The 20,054-nt window shown below is 39.3% G+C and overlaps 2 protein-coding genes across 4 annotated transcripts in view; one reads left to right on the plus strand and one right to left on the minus strand.

Moving 5' to 3' along the window:
* Nucleotides 1–20,054, plus strand: part of LOC124607401 (serine/threonine-protein kinase Nek8) — a 317,572-nt gene that overhangs the window by 140,204 nt on the left and 157,314 nt on the right. The gene's annotated exons all lie outside the window — the stretch shown is intronic.
* On the minus strand, nt 12,819–15,113 carry LOC124607402. Its single transcript, XM_047139726.1, has 2 exons — nt 13,114–15,113; nt 12,819–12,881 (listed from the first exon to the last, which is right to left on the minus strand). The coding sequence occupies exon 1, from the start codon at nt 14,880–14,882 to the stop codon at nt 13,128–13,130; it is 1,755 nt and encodes a 584-aa protein (XP_046995682.1). The 5' UTR covers nt 14,883–15,113; the 3' UTR covers nt 12,819–12,881; nt 13,114–13,127.

Consider the following 20,054-nt stretch of genomic DNA (forward strand, 5'->3'; position numbering starts at 1 on the left):
AATTCCAATCCCAAAGAAAGCAGGTGCTGACAGATGTGAAAATTACTGAACTATCAGTTTAATAAACCATTGCTGCAAAATACTAACACGAATTCTTTACAGATGAATGGAAAAACTGGTAGAAGCCGACCTCAGGGAAGATCAGTTTGGATTCGGTAGAAATGTAGGGACATGTGAGGCAATACTGACCTTATGACTTATCTTAGAAGATAGATTAAGGAAAGGCAAACCTACGTTTCTAGAATTTGTAGACTTAGAGAAAGCTTTTGACAATGTTGACTGGAATACTCTCTTTCAACTTCTGAAGGTGGCAGGGGTAAAATACAAGGAGCGAAAGGATATTTACAATTTGTACAGAAAGCAGATGGCAGTTATAAGAGTTGAGGGACGTGAAAGGGAAGCAGTGGTTGGGAAGGGAGTGAGACAGGGTTGTAGCCTCTCCCCATTGTTATTCAATCTGCATTTTCAGCAATCAGTAAAGGAAAGGAAACAAAAGAAAAATTTGGAGTAGGAATTAAAATCCATGGAGAAGAAATAAAAACTTTGAGGTTTGTCGATGACATCGTGATTCTGCCAGAGACAGCATAGGATCTGGAGGAGCAGCTGAATGGAATGGCCATGGTCTTGAAAGGCTAAGATGAACATCAACAAAAGCAACACGAGAATAATGGAATGTAGTCGAATTAAATCGGGTAATGCTAAGGGATTTAGATTAGGAAATGAGACGCTTAAAGTAGTAAATGAGTATTGCTATCTGGGGAGCAAAATAACTGATGATGGTCGAAGTAGAGAGGACATAAAATGTAGACTGACAATGGCAAGGAAAGCATTTCCAAAGAAGAGAAATTTGTTAACATTGAGTATAGATTTAAGTGTCAGGAAGTCGTTTCTGAAAGTATTTGTATGGAGTGTAGCCATGTATGGAAGTGAAACATGAACGATAAATAGTTTAGACAAGAAGAGAATAGAAGCATTCGAAATGTGGTGCTACAGAAGAATGCTGAAGATTAGATGGGTAGATCATATAAGTAATGAGGAGGTATTGAATAGAATTGGAGAGAAGAGAAATTTGTGACACAACTTGACTAGAAGAAGGAATTGGTTGATAGGACATATTCTGAAGCATCAAGGAATCGCCAGTTTAGTATTGGAGGGCAGCGTGGAGAGTAAAGATGGTAGAGGGAGACCAAGAGATGAATACACTAAACAGATTCAGAAGGACATAGGTTGCAGTAGGTATAGGAGATGAAGAACCTTGCACAGGATAGAGTAGCATGGAGAGCTGCATCAAATCAGTCTCTGGACTGAAGACCACAACAACAACAACAACAACAACAACAATGTGGTTTCAACAAATTTCGTAATCTGCAGAATTGTCTCAAGAACTGGCTCCCTGTTTCTAGTTGAAAGGAAGACATGAACCAAGGACTTTGACAGTTCTGTTCTGTGGCTAGCTAAGATGTGCTACTCAGGCTTCTGCCACAAGGTTGGTGACTGTAGGATCCTCGTAAATGGGTCAGGCATGCACTTCACATCAGATGCTGATTCCCAAGTAACTGCCTGGTCATGGGCAGTGAACAACGTCTTTTTTTGATTAAGTGACCCTCCATCCATTCCAGATAACAAAGCAGTAGGAAAACTGGACATTAACTGTTGTATTATTTGCTACAAAGTGCTAGAACTTGAAGCACCCCTAGAAGCTGTGGAACTCACATAATACAATGTACAGAAAGCTGATTAAAACCTAGAACTAATAGCAGTGAGATTTTTGGAGAAAATCAAAGAGTATATTGAAATGATAGGCTAATGGGAAATGGAGGTGATATATTTGTCTCAGTAGACAAAAAACTCTAATCCATTGAGACACGAATGAAGCTGCATGCTAGATTGTTTGGGCTAAGACTCATTATCAGGGGTAGCCATAAACTTATTTATAACTGGCTCCTCCTACCAACCACCATACTTGTCATGGTGTTCACCTTCTTTGTTTGTTGTCCTCGGTGTCAATGTACTAGTTGAAAAATTAGGGGGTGGAAGTGTAGTATTGCCTACAGTAAATTATGTAGCCAACAGGTGCACATTTGCGTTTCACAGTTCTTTACTTTCACTTATCACAACCACACAATAATATACAGTTATATGGTGAGAGCACTATTGTTTTACCTTTGATAAGCCCCATTAATAGGTTTCAGCTGAACATCTACATACTGCTACAATAGTTTATTATTGAACATTTTTGAGCAGTAAAGACCTAACCAAATAGTTCACAGTTCTTGAAGAATAGGAAGTTACGTATGGAGCAGACACGGTCATATTTTAACACATGGCCTAATTGTGTAACACTTATTTCACATTTAAGTTGAAGCATTGTTGTTGTTCTAACCAACACAGTTTTCTCGTCTGTTACTTGGCTAAGGACTGACTGTCTTGGGATCAATATCCTCACAATAATAGGTGCTAAAACTACACATTTTTCAAAGTTAAATTTACAGAAATTACAATTAAAATTTAACTCATTAAATTAACTGAATACATTGAAAGATTATATCTTTTTAACAGTTTCTTTTACTACAAGGGTTAAGCCGAATTATTTGTTTAAAACATGAAACTAACGTATATCATTATGCAAACAATACTTTTGACAAAACTTTTAATTATTTTGGAATCAATTAAGGGCTGGCTTTGTTAACATGTTTTACAATAGAGCCAAATAGATCCTTTAAGAATACTATTAGTTGTTCCTCCAAATATTTATAATTAGTACAGAATTTATATTTGTTTATTAGCCAACAATAGAATTTAAGTTACGAAACAATCACTGATTTCACCCTATAACAAAAGTATAACTAGGAATAGTCAAAATAAATTAGAAAATCACTTACATACATAAAACTAAGCACAAAATGAGATCTGGTGTTATATTCTTTAAAAATGAGGGACAACCTTTCTCTTTTATGAAAATGCAGATTATACTCACATATGTTGATGGTAATTAATTCAAAAATGAATTTTAAGGAGGCAGATGACAAAACAAAATAGGAAGTAAAAATATTCCAGCTTGCTTAATCACAGACTCACTCACAGATGTAACCAAAAGCTTGAAAAAAATCTTCAGTTCACTAGTACCACATTAAATTCTACAATGCACAGTCATCATTGGACGAGACTTCAGTCATGTGACAATCAACTGGGATAAATACAGATCATCATTAAATGACTTCTCTGACAACTTTTGTATGGATATGATATGGAACGATTGCTTTGCTTAGTTGTAGATAACCAGATGGTAGACTTTGGTTCATCAGGAGCGTACTTGGGCACTGTAGCCAGTCTACAAAGGAGATCATTTACAAAACACTTATGCATTCCATCTTAGAATATTGTTAAAGTTTGGAGACCCATACTGAATAGGACCAGCGTGGGTGCTGAATGTACACTGAAGTGACAAAGCCATGGGATAGCAATATGTACACACACAGATGGCAGTAATATTGCATGTGCAAGGTATAAGAGGGCAAGTGCATTGGCACAGCTGTCATTTGTACACTGGTGATTCCTGTGAAAGGTTTCCAATATTATTATGACTCCATGGTGGGAATTAACAGACTTTGAACACAGAATGGGACATCCTATTTTGTAAATCATTACAGAATTCAGTATTCCAAGATTCCAGGTAGCAAGACTGTGCCAAGAATCAAATTTCAGGTACTGCCTCTCACCACAAACTACACAGTGGCTAATGGCCTTCATTTAATGACCAATAGTAGTGGAATTTGTGTAGAGTTGTCAGTGTTAACAGACAAACAACACTGTGTGTAATAACCACAGAAACCTATGTGTGACAAATGACAAATGTATCACTTTGGACAGTGTGGCAAAATTTGGTGTCATTGGACTATGACCAATGTGAGTGCTTTTGTTAACATCTATCAATTGCAATGCCTCTCCTGGGCCCAAGACCATATTTGTTGGACCCTGGTCGAGTGGAAATCCACGGCCTGGTGAGATGAGTCCCAATTCCAGTTGGTAGGATTTGAGTGTGGCATAGACCCCCTTTGAAGCTTCTTACAGCACAATTAATTAAAGCCACAAATGGCACAGGCCTCCAGCTGAATACAGACAAAACAATGTACTTTATCTTATCCCGCTATCCATCAAATAATAATGTACTGCAAATTAATAACACAGCTTTCACAAAGACAAATGAATTTAATTACCTTGGTACAATAGTAACCTCTGACAACTCCATAAAAATTGAAATAGAATCACGAATTCAGAAGGCTAACAAATGCTACTATAGTCTCTTGACAGTTTTCAAAAGCAAGTTAATTTCTAGGAACACCAAACTACAAGTATACAAATCATTGATTATACCAGTACTCACCTATGGATCTGAAACCTGGACGCCCACGCATGAGATACTTGGACAATATTCAAGACGATCTCAGAAAACTAGGACATGACAGACAGTGGCAAATTACTTGTAAAGACAGAGCAAAGTGGTTCAACATTGTCCATTCTGCAGCAAAAAGCCTTCATGGATTGTAATGCTTAATAATAATAATAATAATAGACCCCCTGATGCCATGAACCAAGCCGGCCAGAGTGGCTGTGTGGTTCTAGGCGCTGCAGTCTGGAGCTGTGCGACCGCTACGGTCGCATGTTCGAATCCTGCCTCGAGCTTGGGGGTGTGATGTCCTTAGGTTAGTTAGGTTTAATTAGTTCTAAGTTCTAGGCAACTGATGACCTCAGAAGTTAAGTTGCATAGTGCTCAGAGCCATTTGAAGCATTTGAACCAAGCCATGAACCAAAGTTGTCAACAAGGCACTGAGAAAGCTGGTGGTGGCTCCTTAATGATGTGGACTGTGTTTATATAGAATAGACTGGGTCTTCTGGTCCAACTGAACTGATCATTGACTGGAAATGGTTATGTTCAGCTGCTTTAGCGCCATTCATAGCATACAAAGTTGGAATTTTTATAGATGACAATGCACCATGTCACCAGGCCACAATTCTTCATAATTGGTTTGAAGAACAACCTGGGCAATTTGAGCCAGTGACCTGGCCACTCAGACGACCTGACATGAATCCCATCGAATGTTTATGGGACATAATCAAGAGGTCAGTTCATGCTCAGAATTCTGCACAGGAAAAACTTATGCAGTTACGGTCAGCTATAAAGGTAGCATGGCTCAATATTTCTGGAGGGAACTTCCAACAACTTGTTGAGTACATGCTATACTGAGTTCCTACACACCACACAAAAGGAGTTCCGATATGATATTAGGAGGTGCCCTATGACTTTTGGCATCTCATTGTATACAAAGAACATGATGGTCACAGGTTTACTTCACCCAGATGTTAAAAAAAACTGCCAAACAACCAGAGATACATGCAAACTATGCCATGAAAGCCTACTTAGTAAGTTTCAAGAACCAACTTCTATGTATCTACATCTACATCTATACTCTGCAAACCACTGTGAGGTCTACAGCAGAGGGGACATCTCATTATACCAGGTATTGGGTTTTCTTCCTGCTCTGTTCATGTATGGAGTGCAGGAGGAATGATTGTTTGGATGCCTCTGTGCTGCTTTAGGGCCATTCGTAGCATACAAAGGTGGAATTTTTATAGATGACAATGCACCATGTCATTAAGGATAACTGCATCATCTGCAAAAAGCCTGATTTTTGAACAGCAGGGGTCCCAGCACACTTCCCTGTGGCACACCCGAAGTTACTTCTAAATCTGACAGTGACTCTCCATCCAAGATAATATGCTGTTTCTTCCCTACGAAAAAGTCCTGAATCCAGTCACCAATTTCACTTGATACCCCATATGGTCATACTTTAGACAATAAGCATAGGTGTGGTACTGAATCAAATGCTTTATGGAAATCAAGCAACACTGTACCTGCCTGGTTGCCATGATCCAAAGCTTTCAGTATCTCATGTGAGAAAAGTGCGAGTTGGGTTTTATATCATCGATGTTTTCATCGGGTTCCAAATGATTGGAAAAGAGCACAGATAGTCCCAGTCTTCAAGAAGGGTCGTCGAGCAGATGCGCAAAACTATAGACCTATATCTCTGATGTCGATCTCTTGTAGAATTTAAGAACATGTTTTTTGCTCGCGTATCATGTCATTTTTGGAAACCCAGAATCTACTATGTAGGAATCAACATGGATTCCGGAAACAGCGATCGTGTGAGACCCAACTCGCTTTATTTGTTCATGAGACCCAGAAAATATTAGATACAGGCTCCCAGGTAGATGCTATTTTTCTTGACTTCCGGAAGGCGTTCAATACAGTTCCACACTGTCGCCTGATAAACAAAGTAAGAGCCTACGGAATATCAGACCAGCTGTGTGGCTGGATTGAAGAGTTTTTAGCAAACAGAACACAGCATGTTGTTATCAATGGAGAGACGTCTACAGACGTTAAAGTAACCTCTGGCGTGCCACAGGGGAGTGTTATGGGACCATTGCTTTTCACAATATATATAAATGACCTAGTAGATAGTGTCGGAAGTACCATGCGGCTTTTCGCGGATGATGCTGTAGTATACAGAGAAGTTGCAGCATTAGAAAATTGTAGCGAAATGCAGGAAGATCTGCAGCGGATAGGCACTTGGTGCAGGGAGTGGCAACTGACCCTTAACATAGACAAATGTAATGTATTGCGAATACATAGAAAGAAGGATCCTTTATTGTATGATTATATGATAGCGGAACAAACACTGGTAGCAGTTACTTCTGTAAAATATCTGGGAGTATGCGTGCGGAACGATTTGAAGTGGAATGATCATATAAAATTAATTGTTGGTAAGGCGGGTACCAGGTTGAGATTCATTGGGAGAGTGCTTAGAAAATGTAGTCCATCAACAAAGGAGGTGGCTTACAAAACACTCGTTCGACCTATACTTGAGTATTGCTCATCAGTGTGGGATCCGTACCAGATTGGTCTGACGGAGGAGATAGAGAAGATCCAAAGAAGAGCGGCGCGTTTCGTCACAGGGTTATTTGGTAACCGTGATAGCATTACGGAGATGTTTAATAAACTCAAGTGGCAGACTCTGCAAGAGGGGCGCTCTGCATCGCGGTGTAGCTTGCTCGCCAGGTTTCGAGAGGGTGCGTTTCTGGATGAGGTATCGAATATATTGCTTCCCCCTACTTATACCTCCTGAGGAGATCACGAATGTAAAATTAGAGAGATTAGAGCGCGCACGGAGGCTTTCAGACAGTCGTTCTTCCCGCGAACCATACGCGACTGGAACAGGAAAGGGAGGTAATGACAGTGGCACGTAAAGTGCCCTCCGCCACACACCGTTGGGTGGCTTGCGGAGTATCAATGTAGATGTAGATGTAGATGAATGATACATAGGGGACTGTAGTATATCCCTAGAGTAATCATTTACAGCCATTTCTTGAAACTTTGTAAATAGGCTTTCTCAGGATAGTTTATGTCTTTCTTCAAGAGTCTGCAGTTCAGTTCCTTCAGTATATCTGTGACACTCTCCCAACAAACCTGTAACCATTAATGCTGCCCTTCTCCGTATACTTTCAGTATCCCCCATCAGACCTATGTGGTACAAGACCCTTACACTTGAGCAATGTTCTAGAAGCAGTCGCATTAGAGATTTGTTAGCAATCTCTTTTGCAGACTGGTTGCACTTCCCTGACATTCAATTGATAAACCAAAGTCTACCACCTACTTTACCCACAACTGAATGTATGTGATCATTCCATTTCATATCACTACAAAGTGCTACATCCGGGTTCTTGTGAGAGTTGGCCAATTCCAACAGTGACTCATTGATATTATGGTCATAGGATACTGTATTTTTTCATTTTGTGAAATGCAAAACTTTACATTTCTGAACATTTAGAGAAAATTGCCAATCTCTGCACCACGCTGGATTCTTATCAAGATCTGACTGAATATTTCTGCAACTTCTCTCAGGTGATACTTCATTAAGGATAACTGCATCATCTGCAAAAAGCCTGATTTTTGAACAGCAGGGGTCCCAGCACACTTCCCTGTGGCACACCCGAAGTTACTTCTAAATCTGACAGTGACTCTCCATCCAAGATAATATGCTGTGTCTTCCCTACCAAAAAGTCCTGAATCCAGTCACCAATTTCACTTGATACCCCATATGATCATACTTTAGACATTAAGCGTAGGTGTGGTACCGAGTCAAATGCTTTATGGAAATCAAGCAACACTGTACCTGCCTGGTTGCCATGATCCAAAGCTTTCAGTATCTCATGTGAGAAAAGTGCGAGTTGAGTTTCATATCATCGATGTTTTCAAAATCCATGCTGGTTGGCATTGAGGAGGTCATCTTGTTCAAGATTCCTTATTATGTTTGAACTCAGAATATGTTCTAAAACTCTATGACAAACCGATGTCTAGGATACTGGATGGTATTTTTGTGTATCACTTCTACTATCCTTCTTCTAGACGTGTATATTACTTGTTACTTGAAAGTTTGCTAAATGCGTTCATGTACACAGTAATAATATGTTATGTAGAATCATTTGAATCTCTGTTTTTTATCAATTATCATATTTTCATATGACAGTTTACACAACAGAAAACACTGAAGTACCTATCAGTTGCATATTATTATTTTTGATTGTAAGTTACACAAATTTTGATACATAAAGTAAGCACAGAACAAAGTATTGAAATTATTAATCAAAGGTGTTAATTGATTAATCATAAATTGTATGTTGTTGCAAATAATGCGAAATTACAAGTTACGAGCTCAAATTATATTTATGTACCAGTTTCTTCATTAAAAGTATAGATTGAATAGTGTACTAAAAAATATAAGGCAATTATATTTCATGATTTAGCCATAGGACTTTGAAAAGACATTTCCAAAACGAGCCATTGCTAAATTAAATGTAGATGATACCTTTATCATCAGCTTTAAAAATGCAAAATTATTTGGAATAAGTACTGAGTCTCAGCTGAAAAGGAGTGAACATGCAAAAATACTGACAAACAGAATGTCATCAGAATGTTACATGCTTAGAATCCTGTCATTAGAGTGTGACAGATAATGTCTTTTAGTAGCGTATTATTCACATGTACAATTCACTCTGAGTTGTGGAATTCTTTTATGGGAACAAAGGCAAAACCTGTGATCCTAGTTTTCAAACTACAGAAGAGGGGAATAATTATAATGACCACAAATAGTAATTGAGCTCACTGTAAGAATCTATTCAAAAGACAGGGGATGTTAACCACTTCATATGAATACATAAAAAATACTGTAGCATTGAGCATTACTGCTCAGACAGCTCTGTCTATAGGCATGGAACAAGATCTAGACTGAACTTACATTCACCACTATAAATTTAAAACTCAGAACACCAATTTCTAGCAAAAAGTAAAACTACTGAATAAGTCACTCAAAGTAATGAAAGAAATTATTAAAGAAACCTATTTAAAAATGCAGTTCAAAAGTACCTTTTGGGCAATACATTCATTACAGTGAAGGATTATTTAGAAAAAATAGATTAGTGGTTTGGCAAAAAAAGTAATATAACTAAATAATAATAATAAAACATCTATCATTACACTTTCACAAATTTTCAACCTTATTCTCAAAACCTTGCAAATATAGTACTAGCATTTTCTTCTCTTTCTGTGCTCAACATCTCACTCATTACAGAGGAATGCTGACTCAGTTTTCAAGGCTAGTAAATGGGAAGTTGTGGTACACAAAATGGAAAAAAAATTTTCATTATGGTCATGATGTCAGCTAATAGCATGTGTAGTGCTACATTATGGAATGATGTGTGTGGGATTTGGTATAACTAGAGTGAGTAATGAATGAATAGTGTAACACTGAAGGAATAGTGTAGCACTAGCCTTTTTCATTATTAAATAATTTCTTAGCAGGACAGTACTGCACGCTAATGATAAACCAACTGATATTGTGCTGTTTTAAACAGACTGGCCTTGTATGGGAGGATAGAGACTCATATCTCCATCTGGCCATCCTGATTTAGAGCTTCTGTGGCTTCCCTAAATTATTTCAAGCGAATGCCAGAATGGAACATTATAATGAAAAGGAAAGTTGCTATTCACCAAATAGCGGAGATGCTGAGTTGCAGGTAGGCACAACAAAAAGACTCTCACAATTAGCTTTCAGCCATTAACGCCTTTGTCAACAATAGACTACACACACACGCCCACACACACAGACACACACACATACACACACTCACGCGCACGCGCCCGAGCGCAAACGCTGTGCATGCAAGTTGCATTTGCCTGATTTTGTGTGTGTGTGTGTGTGTGTGTGTGTGTGTGTGTGTGTGTGTGTGTGTTGTGTGGGTGTGTGTTTTTTGTGTGTTTGTTGTCTATTGTTGACAAAGTTCTTAATGGCCGAAAGCTTTAATTGTGAGAGTCTTTTTGTTGTGCCCATCTGCAACTCAGCATTTCTGCTATGTGGTGAGTAGCAACTTTCCTTTTCATAGTAATGTTACATTCCATACCGGATTTTCTATTGTTTGAGAAATTCCAGAATGGTTCGTATTATAAGGACCTGGCGAACTACTTACCCCATCTTTGTCTAACTAGAACTGTAAGTATATAAATGACTGTACAAATAATCTTATTTTTTGTGTTCTTAAATTGTAATACCATGTGTCCAATATACTTTGTAAAAGTGATCCGTAGAAGAATAGAACCTCTACCACCACTACTACTGCTGCTGCTGCAATTACTGTATGTAACTGTGATCTCTTGGGAAGAAGGTTGTAACCAACGAGTGAAAAAATTTAGTTATTGACTGGCAGTAGAGATATGCTCCCACACTGTCTTAAAATAAGGATCAAACTGTTTTCACAATTGTGGGTTCATTGAACTGACACACTCAAAAGAAGTGTGAGGTGGAGAACGAAAAAAATAGAAACAAAGCAGACAATTTATTTTGAGACCATAAGAGTGCTGTAAACTAAACACATTCTGTATATCTATATCTACATCTACATCTACACTCTTCAAGCATCCTTGTGGTGTGTGACAGAGGGTATTTCCAGTACCACTTGTTTTCTCCCTTCTCTGTTTCATTATTAAAATGTACCTGAGAAGAATGACTGTTGATGAGCTCTAATTTTCTCTGATTTTTCTCATTGTAACCACTCCACCAGACACATGTGGAAGAAAGTTATAATACAATGCCTGACTCTTTTTGGACATACAGTCTTGAAATTTCAAGAGTAAACCTCTCCATGATGCATAACATCCCTCTTGTAGTACCTGCCACTGGGAGTTTGGTGAGCATCTCTGTAACACTCTTGCAGTGACTAAATGATCCCATGACAATGGCCTTTCAGTATATCTTCAGTTAATTGCTCTTGGTAAGGGTCAATGTCCAATGAAGAATACTCAAGAATCAGTTGAACAAGTATTCCTAAGCAGCTTCTTTTGTGGATGAACTGCATTTGCTTAAGATTTCCCCAATGACCCTCAGGCTGGCACCTGCTTTTCCTATAGTTGGTGTTATATTGTCATTCCACTTTAGGTTACTCTGGGAGCAATGGAATAAGTAAGGTTTTACCCTAATACCCCCCAACCCCCAGTCCCTCCCACAAATAAATTTTGGGGAACTTTGTTTACTATGAGGGTGGTTTGAAAAGTTCTTGGAACAGAGTAGAAAAAAAGTACTTACATCACTGAAACATTTTTTTTTACTTTTGAAGGTAGTCTCCTTGTAGATTAATGCAGTTGGTCCAATGATGTTCCAGTACCTTGACCCCATCTCAAAAATGAGTTTCCTGCAGGCCTGCAAAATAGTTGCCAACTCCGGCTATCAATTCTTTATTTGAAGTGAATCTTCATCCACCAACAAAAATTTCCAGTTTTGGGAAGAGATGGAAGTCTGACAGAGGCATATCAAGTGAATGCGGTGGGCGTGGCAACAGTTCATACCTTAGTTCATGTAATTTTGCCATGATGATGGCACACGATTTTGATCCAGCATTAAGAGTCGTGGCACCCATTTTGCAGGTAATTTTTTCATTTCTAATTCTTCAGTTAAAATGTGATATACCCTTTTAGATGACATCTGGCAAGCATGGGCAATTTCATGCACTTGCAATCGGCAACCCTCCATGACCATTTTGTGCACTTTTGCAATGATTTCTGGAGTAGTGACACATCTTGGCTGACCACTGCGTGAATCATCATCCAAGCTCTCCCAACCAAATTTAAATTCGTTTGTCCACTTGGCAACAGTTGAATATGAAGGAGCAGAGTCCCCCAGTGTATTCTGTAAATCGGCATTAATGTCCTTTGCTTTCATACCTTTCTTTACAAAGTACTTAATCACTGCTCAGATCTTGATTTTTTTTCCATCTTCACAAAACAGTACACAGGAACAACAGCTGCCACAGCTCTCTTCCAAGAGCACTGATGGGGCACGTGCTTACAGGAAATAGTCCATTGAATATCACATGAATAACTCATTGTGCTAGTGCTGACCTCTCGTAGTGACTCCAAGAACTTTTCTAACTGCCATTGTATTAAGGGGGGACGTACACGAAACTGCAGTAATTTTAAAAGTATTTTATAAAACTCTAATTTTTTAAGATAATCAATCCAAATTTGGTACAGTTATTAAGAAATGTTATGCGCATATGAACCTAAATTTTCATTTTTATTGACCTTTTACATCTTTAATTATTAACAATTAATTTTTTTTCAACAATGTAATTACAAATGTTCCTTTTTTGAGAAAACTGTGAGAGCAATGTTAATGAATTTTTGTACACACTTTCATACCAAATAATTACAAAACTCTGTGGAGCAGAATTTTTATATCTTCTTTTGTTCAGTTTTTACGGGTCTCCCAATTTCCCTGAAAAATAATATATCAAATTTAAGGAATATTTTCTACCATAAATACCTTACTATTTTATTAAATGAAAATTCCTTCCACAGAATTTTTCACTATAGTACTGACTAGTCATATACCAAATTTCACTTCTCTACCTTTTGTGGTTTTTGAGAAAAAGGTACATAAAGTTATAAAAATGTAAGTTACGGGAAAACTGAATCAATGATTTGATAGTGTTTGTATTAGGTCTTACCGTCTCTGTGTGAACTAGTGCAAGCCATATGCATACTCCTCTTCATCTGCAAGCAGTCTCTTCTTTGCTTGTCTTCTTTGGTTAACCTGCTGTTCAATTTTATTGGCTGTAATATCAGCCGCAGCAACTCTTTTGTCATCGATGTCCTTCAATATTGAATAGGTGAAAGCTCCTGGATGAAATCCTAGCCTCTGTAGAGTTTTTATTCTTCCAAGATTACCATTGTTAAAAACTAAACAAGCATCATATGCAGCAATTTCAACAATAATTGTTGAAACAAATGTTGTTTTTGGGCAACGTTTCCAAATCAGTGAGTTGTAACTTTCATTAGGGTTTTGTGTCTTTCCATGCACACACTTTCGTAGGAGGTCTGGCTCTGCTAAACACCTAAATGTTGGTTTTATAGCACTTAAAACAGCCACAGGTAAACTGTGCTTGTGTGAATAGTTCATGCCATCACGCTCAGCCTGCTTGAATTTGCACCACGATATGTCACACAAATTATGTACAGGTTTGTCATCTGTGGATAGTTTATGAAAATAAATAGACCACACAGCCTTCTGCATGTTATTCAAATTTCCACTGTTGTCCCTTATTGCCTTGCCATAGTACACTTGTAAAGAATGAATTTCTTTGTCTGTGAGTCTGTTGGGACCACCTAAAAGTTTTCCATCCTCAAGTTTCCTGCCCTTCAATTCACGTTTCAATTTTAAAAGTCTGCCTCCCATTCGTTTTTGCACATGTCCAACACATTCCAACTTTTCTATAGCACAATGGGGACCATAAGGTTCACTTTCCAAAACAGTTTTGAAGGAGCTGGAGTCACCATCACCAAGGTATTTTGTGTATCTAACACCGTACTTTTCCACACTTCGATGGAACATAAGTTTCATAGCTGCAGGTTCCATTCCACCACTAGAACCAGAATAATTTCTACAGCACACTTTCTTGTGTTCAACCTGCCACTTATTTTCTTCCACTTCACCAGCTCTCTTTCCGAGTACACAGCTATAGCAATATTTGCTCATTACCTGAACGTCAAGAATTTTTCCAGTATCAACACTAATGACAGATGATACTCCATACAGTGATGTATGTCCACGCTTCATCCACGTTCCATCACATGACACACACAAATCGGTGTCTGGCGTGTTATCTGCTTCTGTCTTTAGTTCACTATTCATCTTCACAGCTTCCTTTGCAGAGGACTTCAAGTTTTCTTCCACTTCCTCTTGAAGAGCACTTAGCAGTGTTTTATTTCCAGTGGTGTACCTAGCACTTGGTTGTGGCATGTTCATGATCCCACAAAACAGTCTGGTACCTTCCCTGCCTATGCCCAAACATCTCATGCCATATATTAAACGCATATTTGCTTCATATATCCGGTTACTTGATGCCGAAGTTCTAAAAGCAGTGTCTGAATGACAGCTTTCACAAGTAAGATGCAACATACACACTATTCCAATTCTGTTTTCTTCGTCATATAATCTCAAACTTTTTGCACCACAGTCAGCACATACACAAGCAGATGATATAATATCAGATAGTATTTTCAAATCAATAAGCCTAAAACCACTAGTAGCTTGAGTGTCTGAGCCACAATCATCAAGTGATTGACAGCTGTCAATTTTCCTTCTCGAAGCACTCGCTTTCTTGGTTGAAGTATCGTTTCCATTTGTTATTATGGGGCTGGTTTTCAAGTTGTCTTTACTACATCGAGAAGCTTGACACTTTCTAACCTTTTTAAACACCTTACTAGAACGCGGCATGCTGCAAAATATAATAACAAGTCTACTTACAACTTTCGTAAAAATGTATTCCAAACAAACACTCGTAAACAAACGCTATAAATCAAAGAATATAAAACCAGCGGCAGAGATATTATTCCACAGCCTTCTTGATGTAGTACACAAACGTTCCCTGCATTGTGACTGCACAAAACTGGAAAAAAACGCAGTATAAATAGATATACGAGAGGATGAAGACCAAGATGGGGGGGCGTCGCCCTGTGCAAGCTATTACAAATTATTATTTTTTTCCCCCTTAGAAGCGGAATTGGAACGTAATATTTGGTAATTGAAATTTCAATACCATGTAGTAAATGAAGAGCCAATAAAATTTTTTTCACAAATTTGGTCATTTTCATGTACGTCCCCCCTTAAACCTTTACAGAACAAATATGAAAACAGTAGATATCCACACACTATAATTCAAGTTACAAATGAAATAAAACCACCATCAGGAGCACTCCTTGTAGAACAAACAATATCCTCAATTTTGTAAAGTGATGCTACATGCTAAAGCAAATATGTCTTTCAGATTCTCCTACACTCATCACTCAAAAATTTTCAGTAACGCCATCCAAGTTAAAAGAATGACAAGTTTCATATACAAAACTGCTAAAGCATGCACTTTGGACTTGGACAATGAGTTTCTAAGAAACATTTTCATTAGTTTCAAGTTAGAACATGATCTTTCCGCTGTATCAAAAGAAAAATCATCCTTAAAAATGAGAAAATACCAATAGCCAGATAAATCATTTTCTTCTATCATTCCACAGACAATGGTGAAGATTAATTCTCCTGCGGTAGTTGATTTACTGACTCAATTACCAAAAATTAGCTTCAAAAAATTCACCACGAACCTTTACATGAAAATCATGTGCTACCAAGAATGATTATAATGTGGTTTACTCTGGTGCCCAAATCTTTCATGCCATATTTGAAGAGTATCAGTAGCTCCTTTTACAACAAAAGACTTTTCTCGATTAATCACCTCTACTGCAAAAAATTTTTTTTTCAATTATGCAGATGACATATTTGCAATCTGACCCCATGGAAGGGACAAACTCCTTGACATCCTTACATATTTGAACTCCATACATCCCAACATCAAATTCACAATGGAGAACAAAGCAGGAGGAAGATTACCATTACTGGAAATGATGGTCAACAAACGATCTGATGGCATCCTGGGACACAGTGTGTATCAAAAGAAAACATGCACTGACCTGTATTTGCATGCAGACAGCTGCCACCAGCCTTTGCAGAGGGCTGGGGTACTCAAAACACTAGTACAAAAGGTGCGCACCATTTCAGATACAGAGAGTCTGCCCCAGAAGCTGGAACTCCTCAGAACTGTATTCTGAGAAATCAGATACCCAATATGGTTCACTCTCCACCCCACAACAGTACAACCAGTGGGGATGGAAGAAGTCATGAAGGAAGAGGCAGCCACTGCCTTTATACAATATGCTGGTGCACTATCAGGAAAAATTGGATGCATATCAAAGAAGTATCAAGTAAGAACTGTCTTTCACCCATCCAATAATACATAAGCATTATTGGCAAGCGTTGAAGATGATCTAGGTTTGCAGAAGGCTGGCATCATTCTGGGAAGACATATATTGGACAGATAGCATGCACCATTGAAAATCATTGGTGAGAACACCAAAGGTACACTCGATTGATGTATCCCAACAAGTTAGCAGTTGCAGAGCATGCAATGGAGTACAAGGGTACCACGGTCTTGGCACAGACTTCCAAATAATGGAACAACATAGTTAGAGAGGCCATAGAAAGTTGCACCAGGGACAATCTCATCAACTGACATTGCAGTTGTGGTCTTAGTAAGGCTTGGGAACCAGGACTGAGTTTAATTAAGAAGACTCTCAGTGAACAAAGTGATCTGGCAACCATGGCGGACAGAGAACTTACATCATTGCTATCACAGACATTGGCTCTAGATCCTCTGCAACTGCTGACACATGGGGGTAGACTGTGGAGGGAGCAGGTTGTGAGGACAGGGGATATTAGTCAGAGGCTTACCCTCAGGAGCTCAGTTTGTCATCACACCTGATTATGGTGACAAATCTGATCACCAAAATAATGTGTCCGTTGGACACTACAAACTGGCAGTACACCTGTTGACTGTTCAATGAACAAATACACTGGGAGAAACTGAAGAATCATCACTGGTATGCTGTCTCTGTAAAACAAAAATATTTTACCATTGTTTTTGATACTTTGGTGAATACCTTTTTCTCCAGTCTTTCTAACAGAGAGTAAATAAAAAGCGCCATCTGTACCAAACATCTTCAAAATATCATCTAGTACACCTGTTTCCATCAAAAGTTTCAACATCAGTTTGACCACTTCCAAATACTTTGATGTGCACATTATTCTTAGTTCTGTTCATTTTCTTTGGTGCGCCAAACCAATCTCACCAGTTTGTTATATGATGTGTAGTACCGTAAGTCACATCATCTTTGTTTTTAGATATATTTTTCCCACGTGGAATGTTTCCCTCTATTAATTCTTATATATATATATATATATATATATATATATATATATATATATATATATATATATATATATATATATATATATATATATATATATATGATGTCCAGGCGGAGCTTCATGCATCCCTACCTTCTACCTTCTTCCTTCTTCCTTCCTTCTTCCTTCTACCTTCATCCTAAAATTCACAAACCCAATCATCCCAGCCGTCCCATTGTAGCTGGTTACCAAGCCCCCACAGAACGTATCTCTGCCTACGTAGATCAACACCTTCAACCCATTACATGCAGTCTCCCATCCTTCATCAAAGACACCAACCACTTTCTCGAACGCCTGGAATCATTACCCAGTCTGTTACCCCCGGAAACCATCCCTGTAACCATTGATTCCACTTCCTTATACACAAATATTCTGCACGTCCAGGGCCTCGCTGCGATGGAGCACTTCCTTTCATGCTGATCACCTGCCACCCTACCTAAAACCTCTTTCCTCATTACCTTAGCCAGCTTCATCCTGACCCACAACTTCTTCACTTTCGAAGGCCAGACATACCAACAATTAAAGGGAACAGCCATGGGTACCAGGATGGCCCCATCATACGCCAACCTATTCATGGGTCGCTTAGAGGAAGCCTTCTTGGTTACCCGGGCCTGTCAACCCAAAGTTTGGTACAGATTCATTGATGACATTTTCATGATCTGGACTCACAGTGAAGAAGAACTCCAGAATTTCCTCTCCAACCTCAACTCCTTTGGTTCCATCAGATTCACCTGGTCCTACTCCAAATCCCATGCCACTTTCCTTGACATTGACCTCCACCTGTCCAATGGCCAGCTTCACACGTCCGTCCACATCAAACCCATCAACAAGCAACAGTACCTCCATTATGACAACTGCCACCCATTCCACATCAGACGGTCCCTTCCCTACAGCCTAGGTCTTTGTGGCAAACGATTCTGCTCCAGTCCAGAATCCCTGAACCATTACACCAACAACCTGAAAACAGCTTTCGCATCCCGCAACTACCCTCCCGCCCTGGTACAGAAGCAAATAACCAGAGCCACTTCCTCATCTCCTCAAACCCAAAACCTCCCACAGAAGAACCCCAAAAGTGCCCCACTTGTGACAGGATACTTTCCGGGACTGGATCAGACTCTGAATGTGGCTCTCCAGCAGGGATACGACTTCCTCAAATCCTGCCCTGAAATGAGATCCATCCTTCATGAAATCCTCCCCACTCCACCAAGAGTGTCTTTCCGCCGTCCACCTAACCTTTGTAACCTCTTAGTTCATCCCTATGAAATCCCCAAACCACCTTCCCTACCCTCTGGCTCCTACCCTTGTAACTGCCCCCGGTGTAAAACCTGTCCCATGCACCCTCCCACCACCACCTACTCCAGTCCTGTAACCCAGAAGGTGTACACGATCAAAGGCAGAGCCACATGTGAAAGCACCCACGTGATTTACCAACTGACCTGCCTACACTGTGAAGCTTTCTATGTGCGAATGACCAGCAACAAACTGTCCATTCGCATGAATTGACACAGGCAGACAGTGTTTGTTGGTAATGAGGATCACCCTGTGGCTAAACATGCCTTGGTGCACGGCCATCACATCTTGGCACAGTGTTACACCATCCGGGTTATCTGGAGACTTCCCACTAACACCAACCTATCCGAACTCCGGAGATGGGAACTTGCTCTTCAATATATCCTCTCTTCCTGTTACCCACCAGGCCTCAATCTCCGCTAATTTCAAGTTGCCGCCACTCATACCTCACCTGTCATTCAACATCATCTTTGCCTCTGCACTTCCGTCTCGACTGACATCTCTGCCCAAACTCTTTGTCTTTAAATATGTCTGCTTGTGTCTGTATATGTGTGGATGGATATGTGCGTGTGTGGGAGTGTATACCCGTCCTTTTTTCCCCCTAAGGTAAGTCTTTCCGCTCCCGGGATTGGAATGACTCCTTACTCTCTCCCTTAAAACCCACTTCCTTTCGTCTTTCCCTCTCCTTCCCTCTTTCCTGACGAAGCAACCATTTGTTGCGAAATCTAGAATTTTGTGTGTCTATCGACCTGCCAGCGCTTTCGTTTGGTAAGTCACATCATCTTTGTTTTTAGATATATTTTTCCCACATGGAATGTTTCCCTCTCACGCGGGAAAAATATCTCTGCCCAAAATCTTTGCCTTTACAAATGCCTGCTTGTGTCTGTGTATGTGCGGATGGATATGTGTGTGTGTGCGAGTGTATAACTGTCCTTTTTTCCCCCTAAGGTAAGTCTTTCCGCTCCCGGGATTGGAATGACTCCTTACCCTCTCCCTTAAAACACACATCCTTTCGTCTTTCCCTCTCCTTCCCTCTTTCCTGACGAAGCAACCATTGGTTGCAAAAGCTATAATTTTGTGTGTATGTGTCTGTTTGTGTTTCTATCGACCTGCCAGCGCTTTCGTATGGTAAGTCACATCATCTTCACATTGCAGAATCACCACAGTTTGTACAGTTCCTGGATAAATGACCTTTACCTTTGCATTTAAAACACACTAATCCTGTTCTGCAGGTTTTTGAAATAAATCCACTTGTACCACAGGAAAAACACTTCTTCACACCTTGTTTGCTTGAATTTTGCCCTTTTT

This window comes from Schistocerca americana, chromosome 3 (assembly GCF_021461395.2).
Source record: "Schistocerca americana isolate TAMUIC-IGC-003095 chromosome 3, iqSchAmer2.1, whole genome shotgun sequence".
Taxonomy (NCBI): domain Eukaryota; kingdom Metazoa; phylum Arthropoda; class Insecta; order Orthoptera; family Acrididae; genus Schistocerca; species Schistocerca americana.

Bases quoted from the DNA above. Each gene is read 5' to 3' on its own strand.
- LOC124607402 (XM_047139726.1), bottom strand. From the start codon at position 14,882: ATGCCGCGTTCTAGTAAGGTGTTTAAAAAGGTTAGAAAGTGTCAAGCT.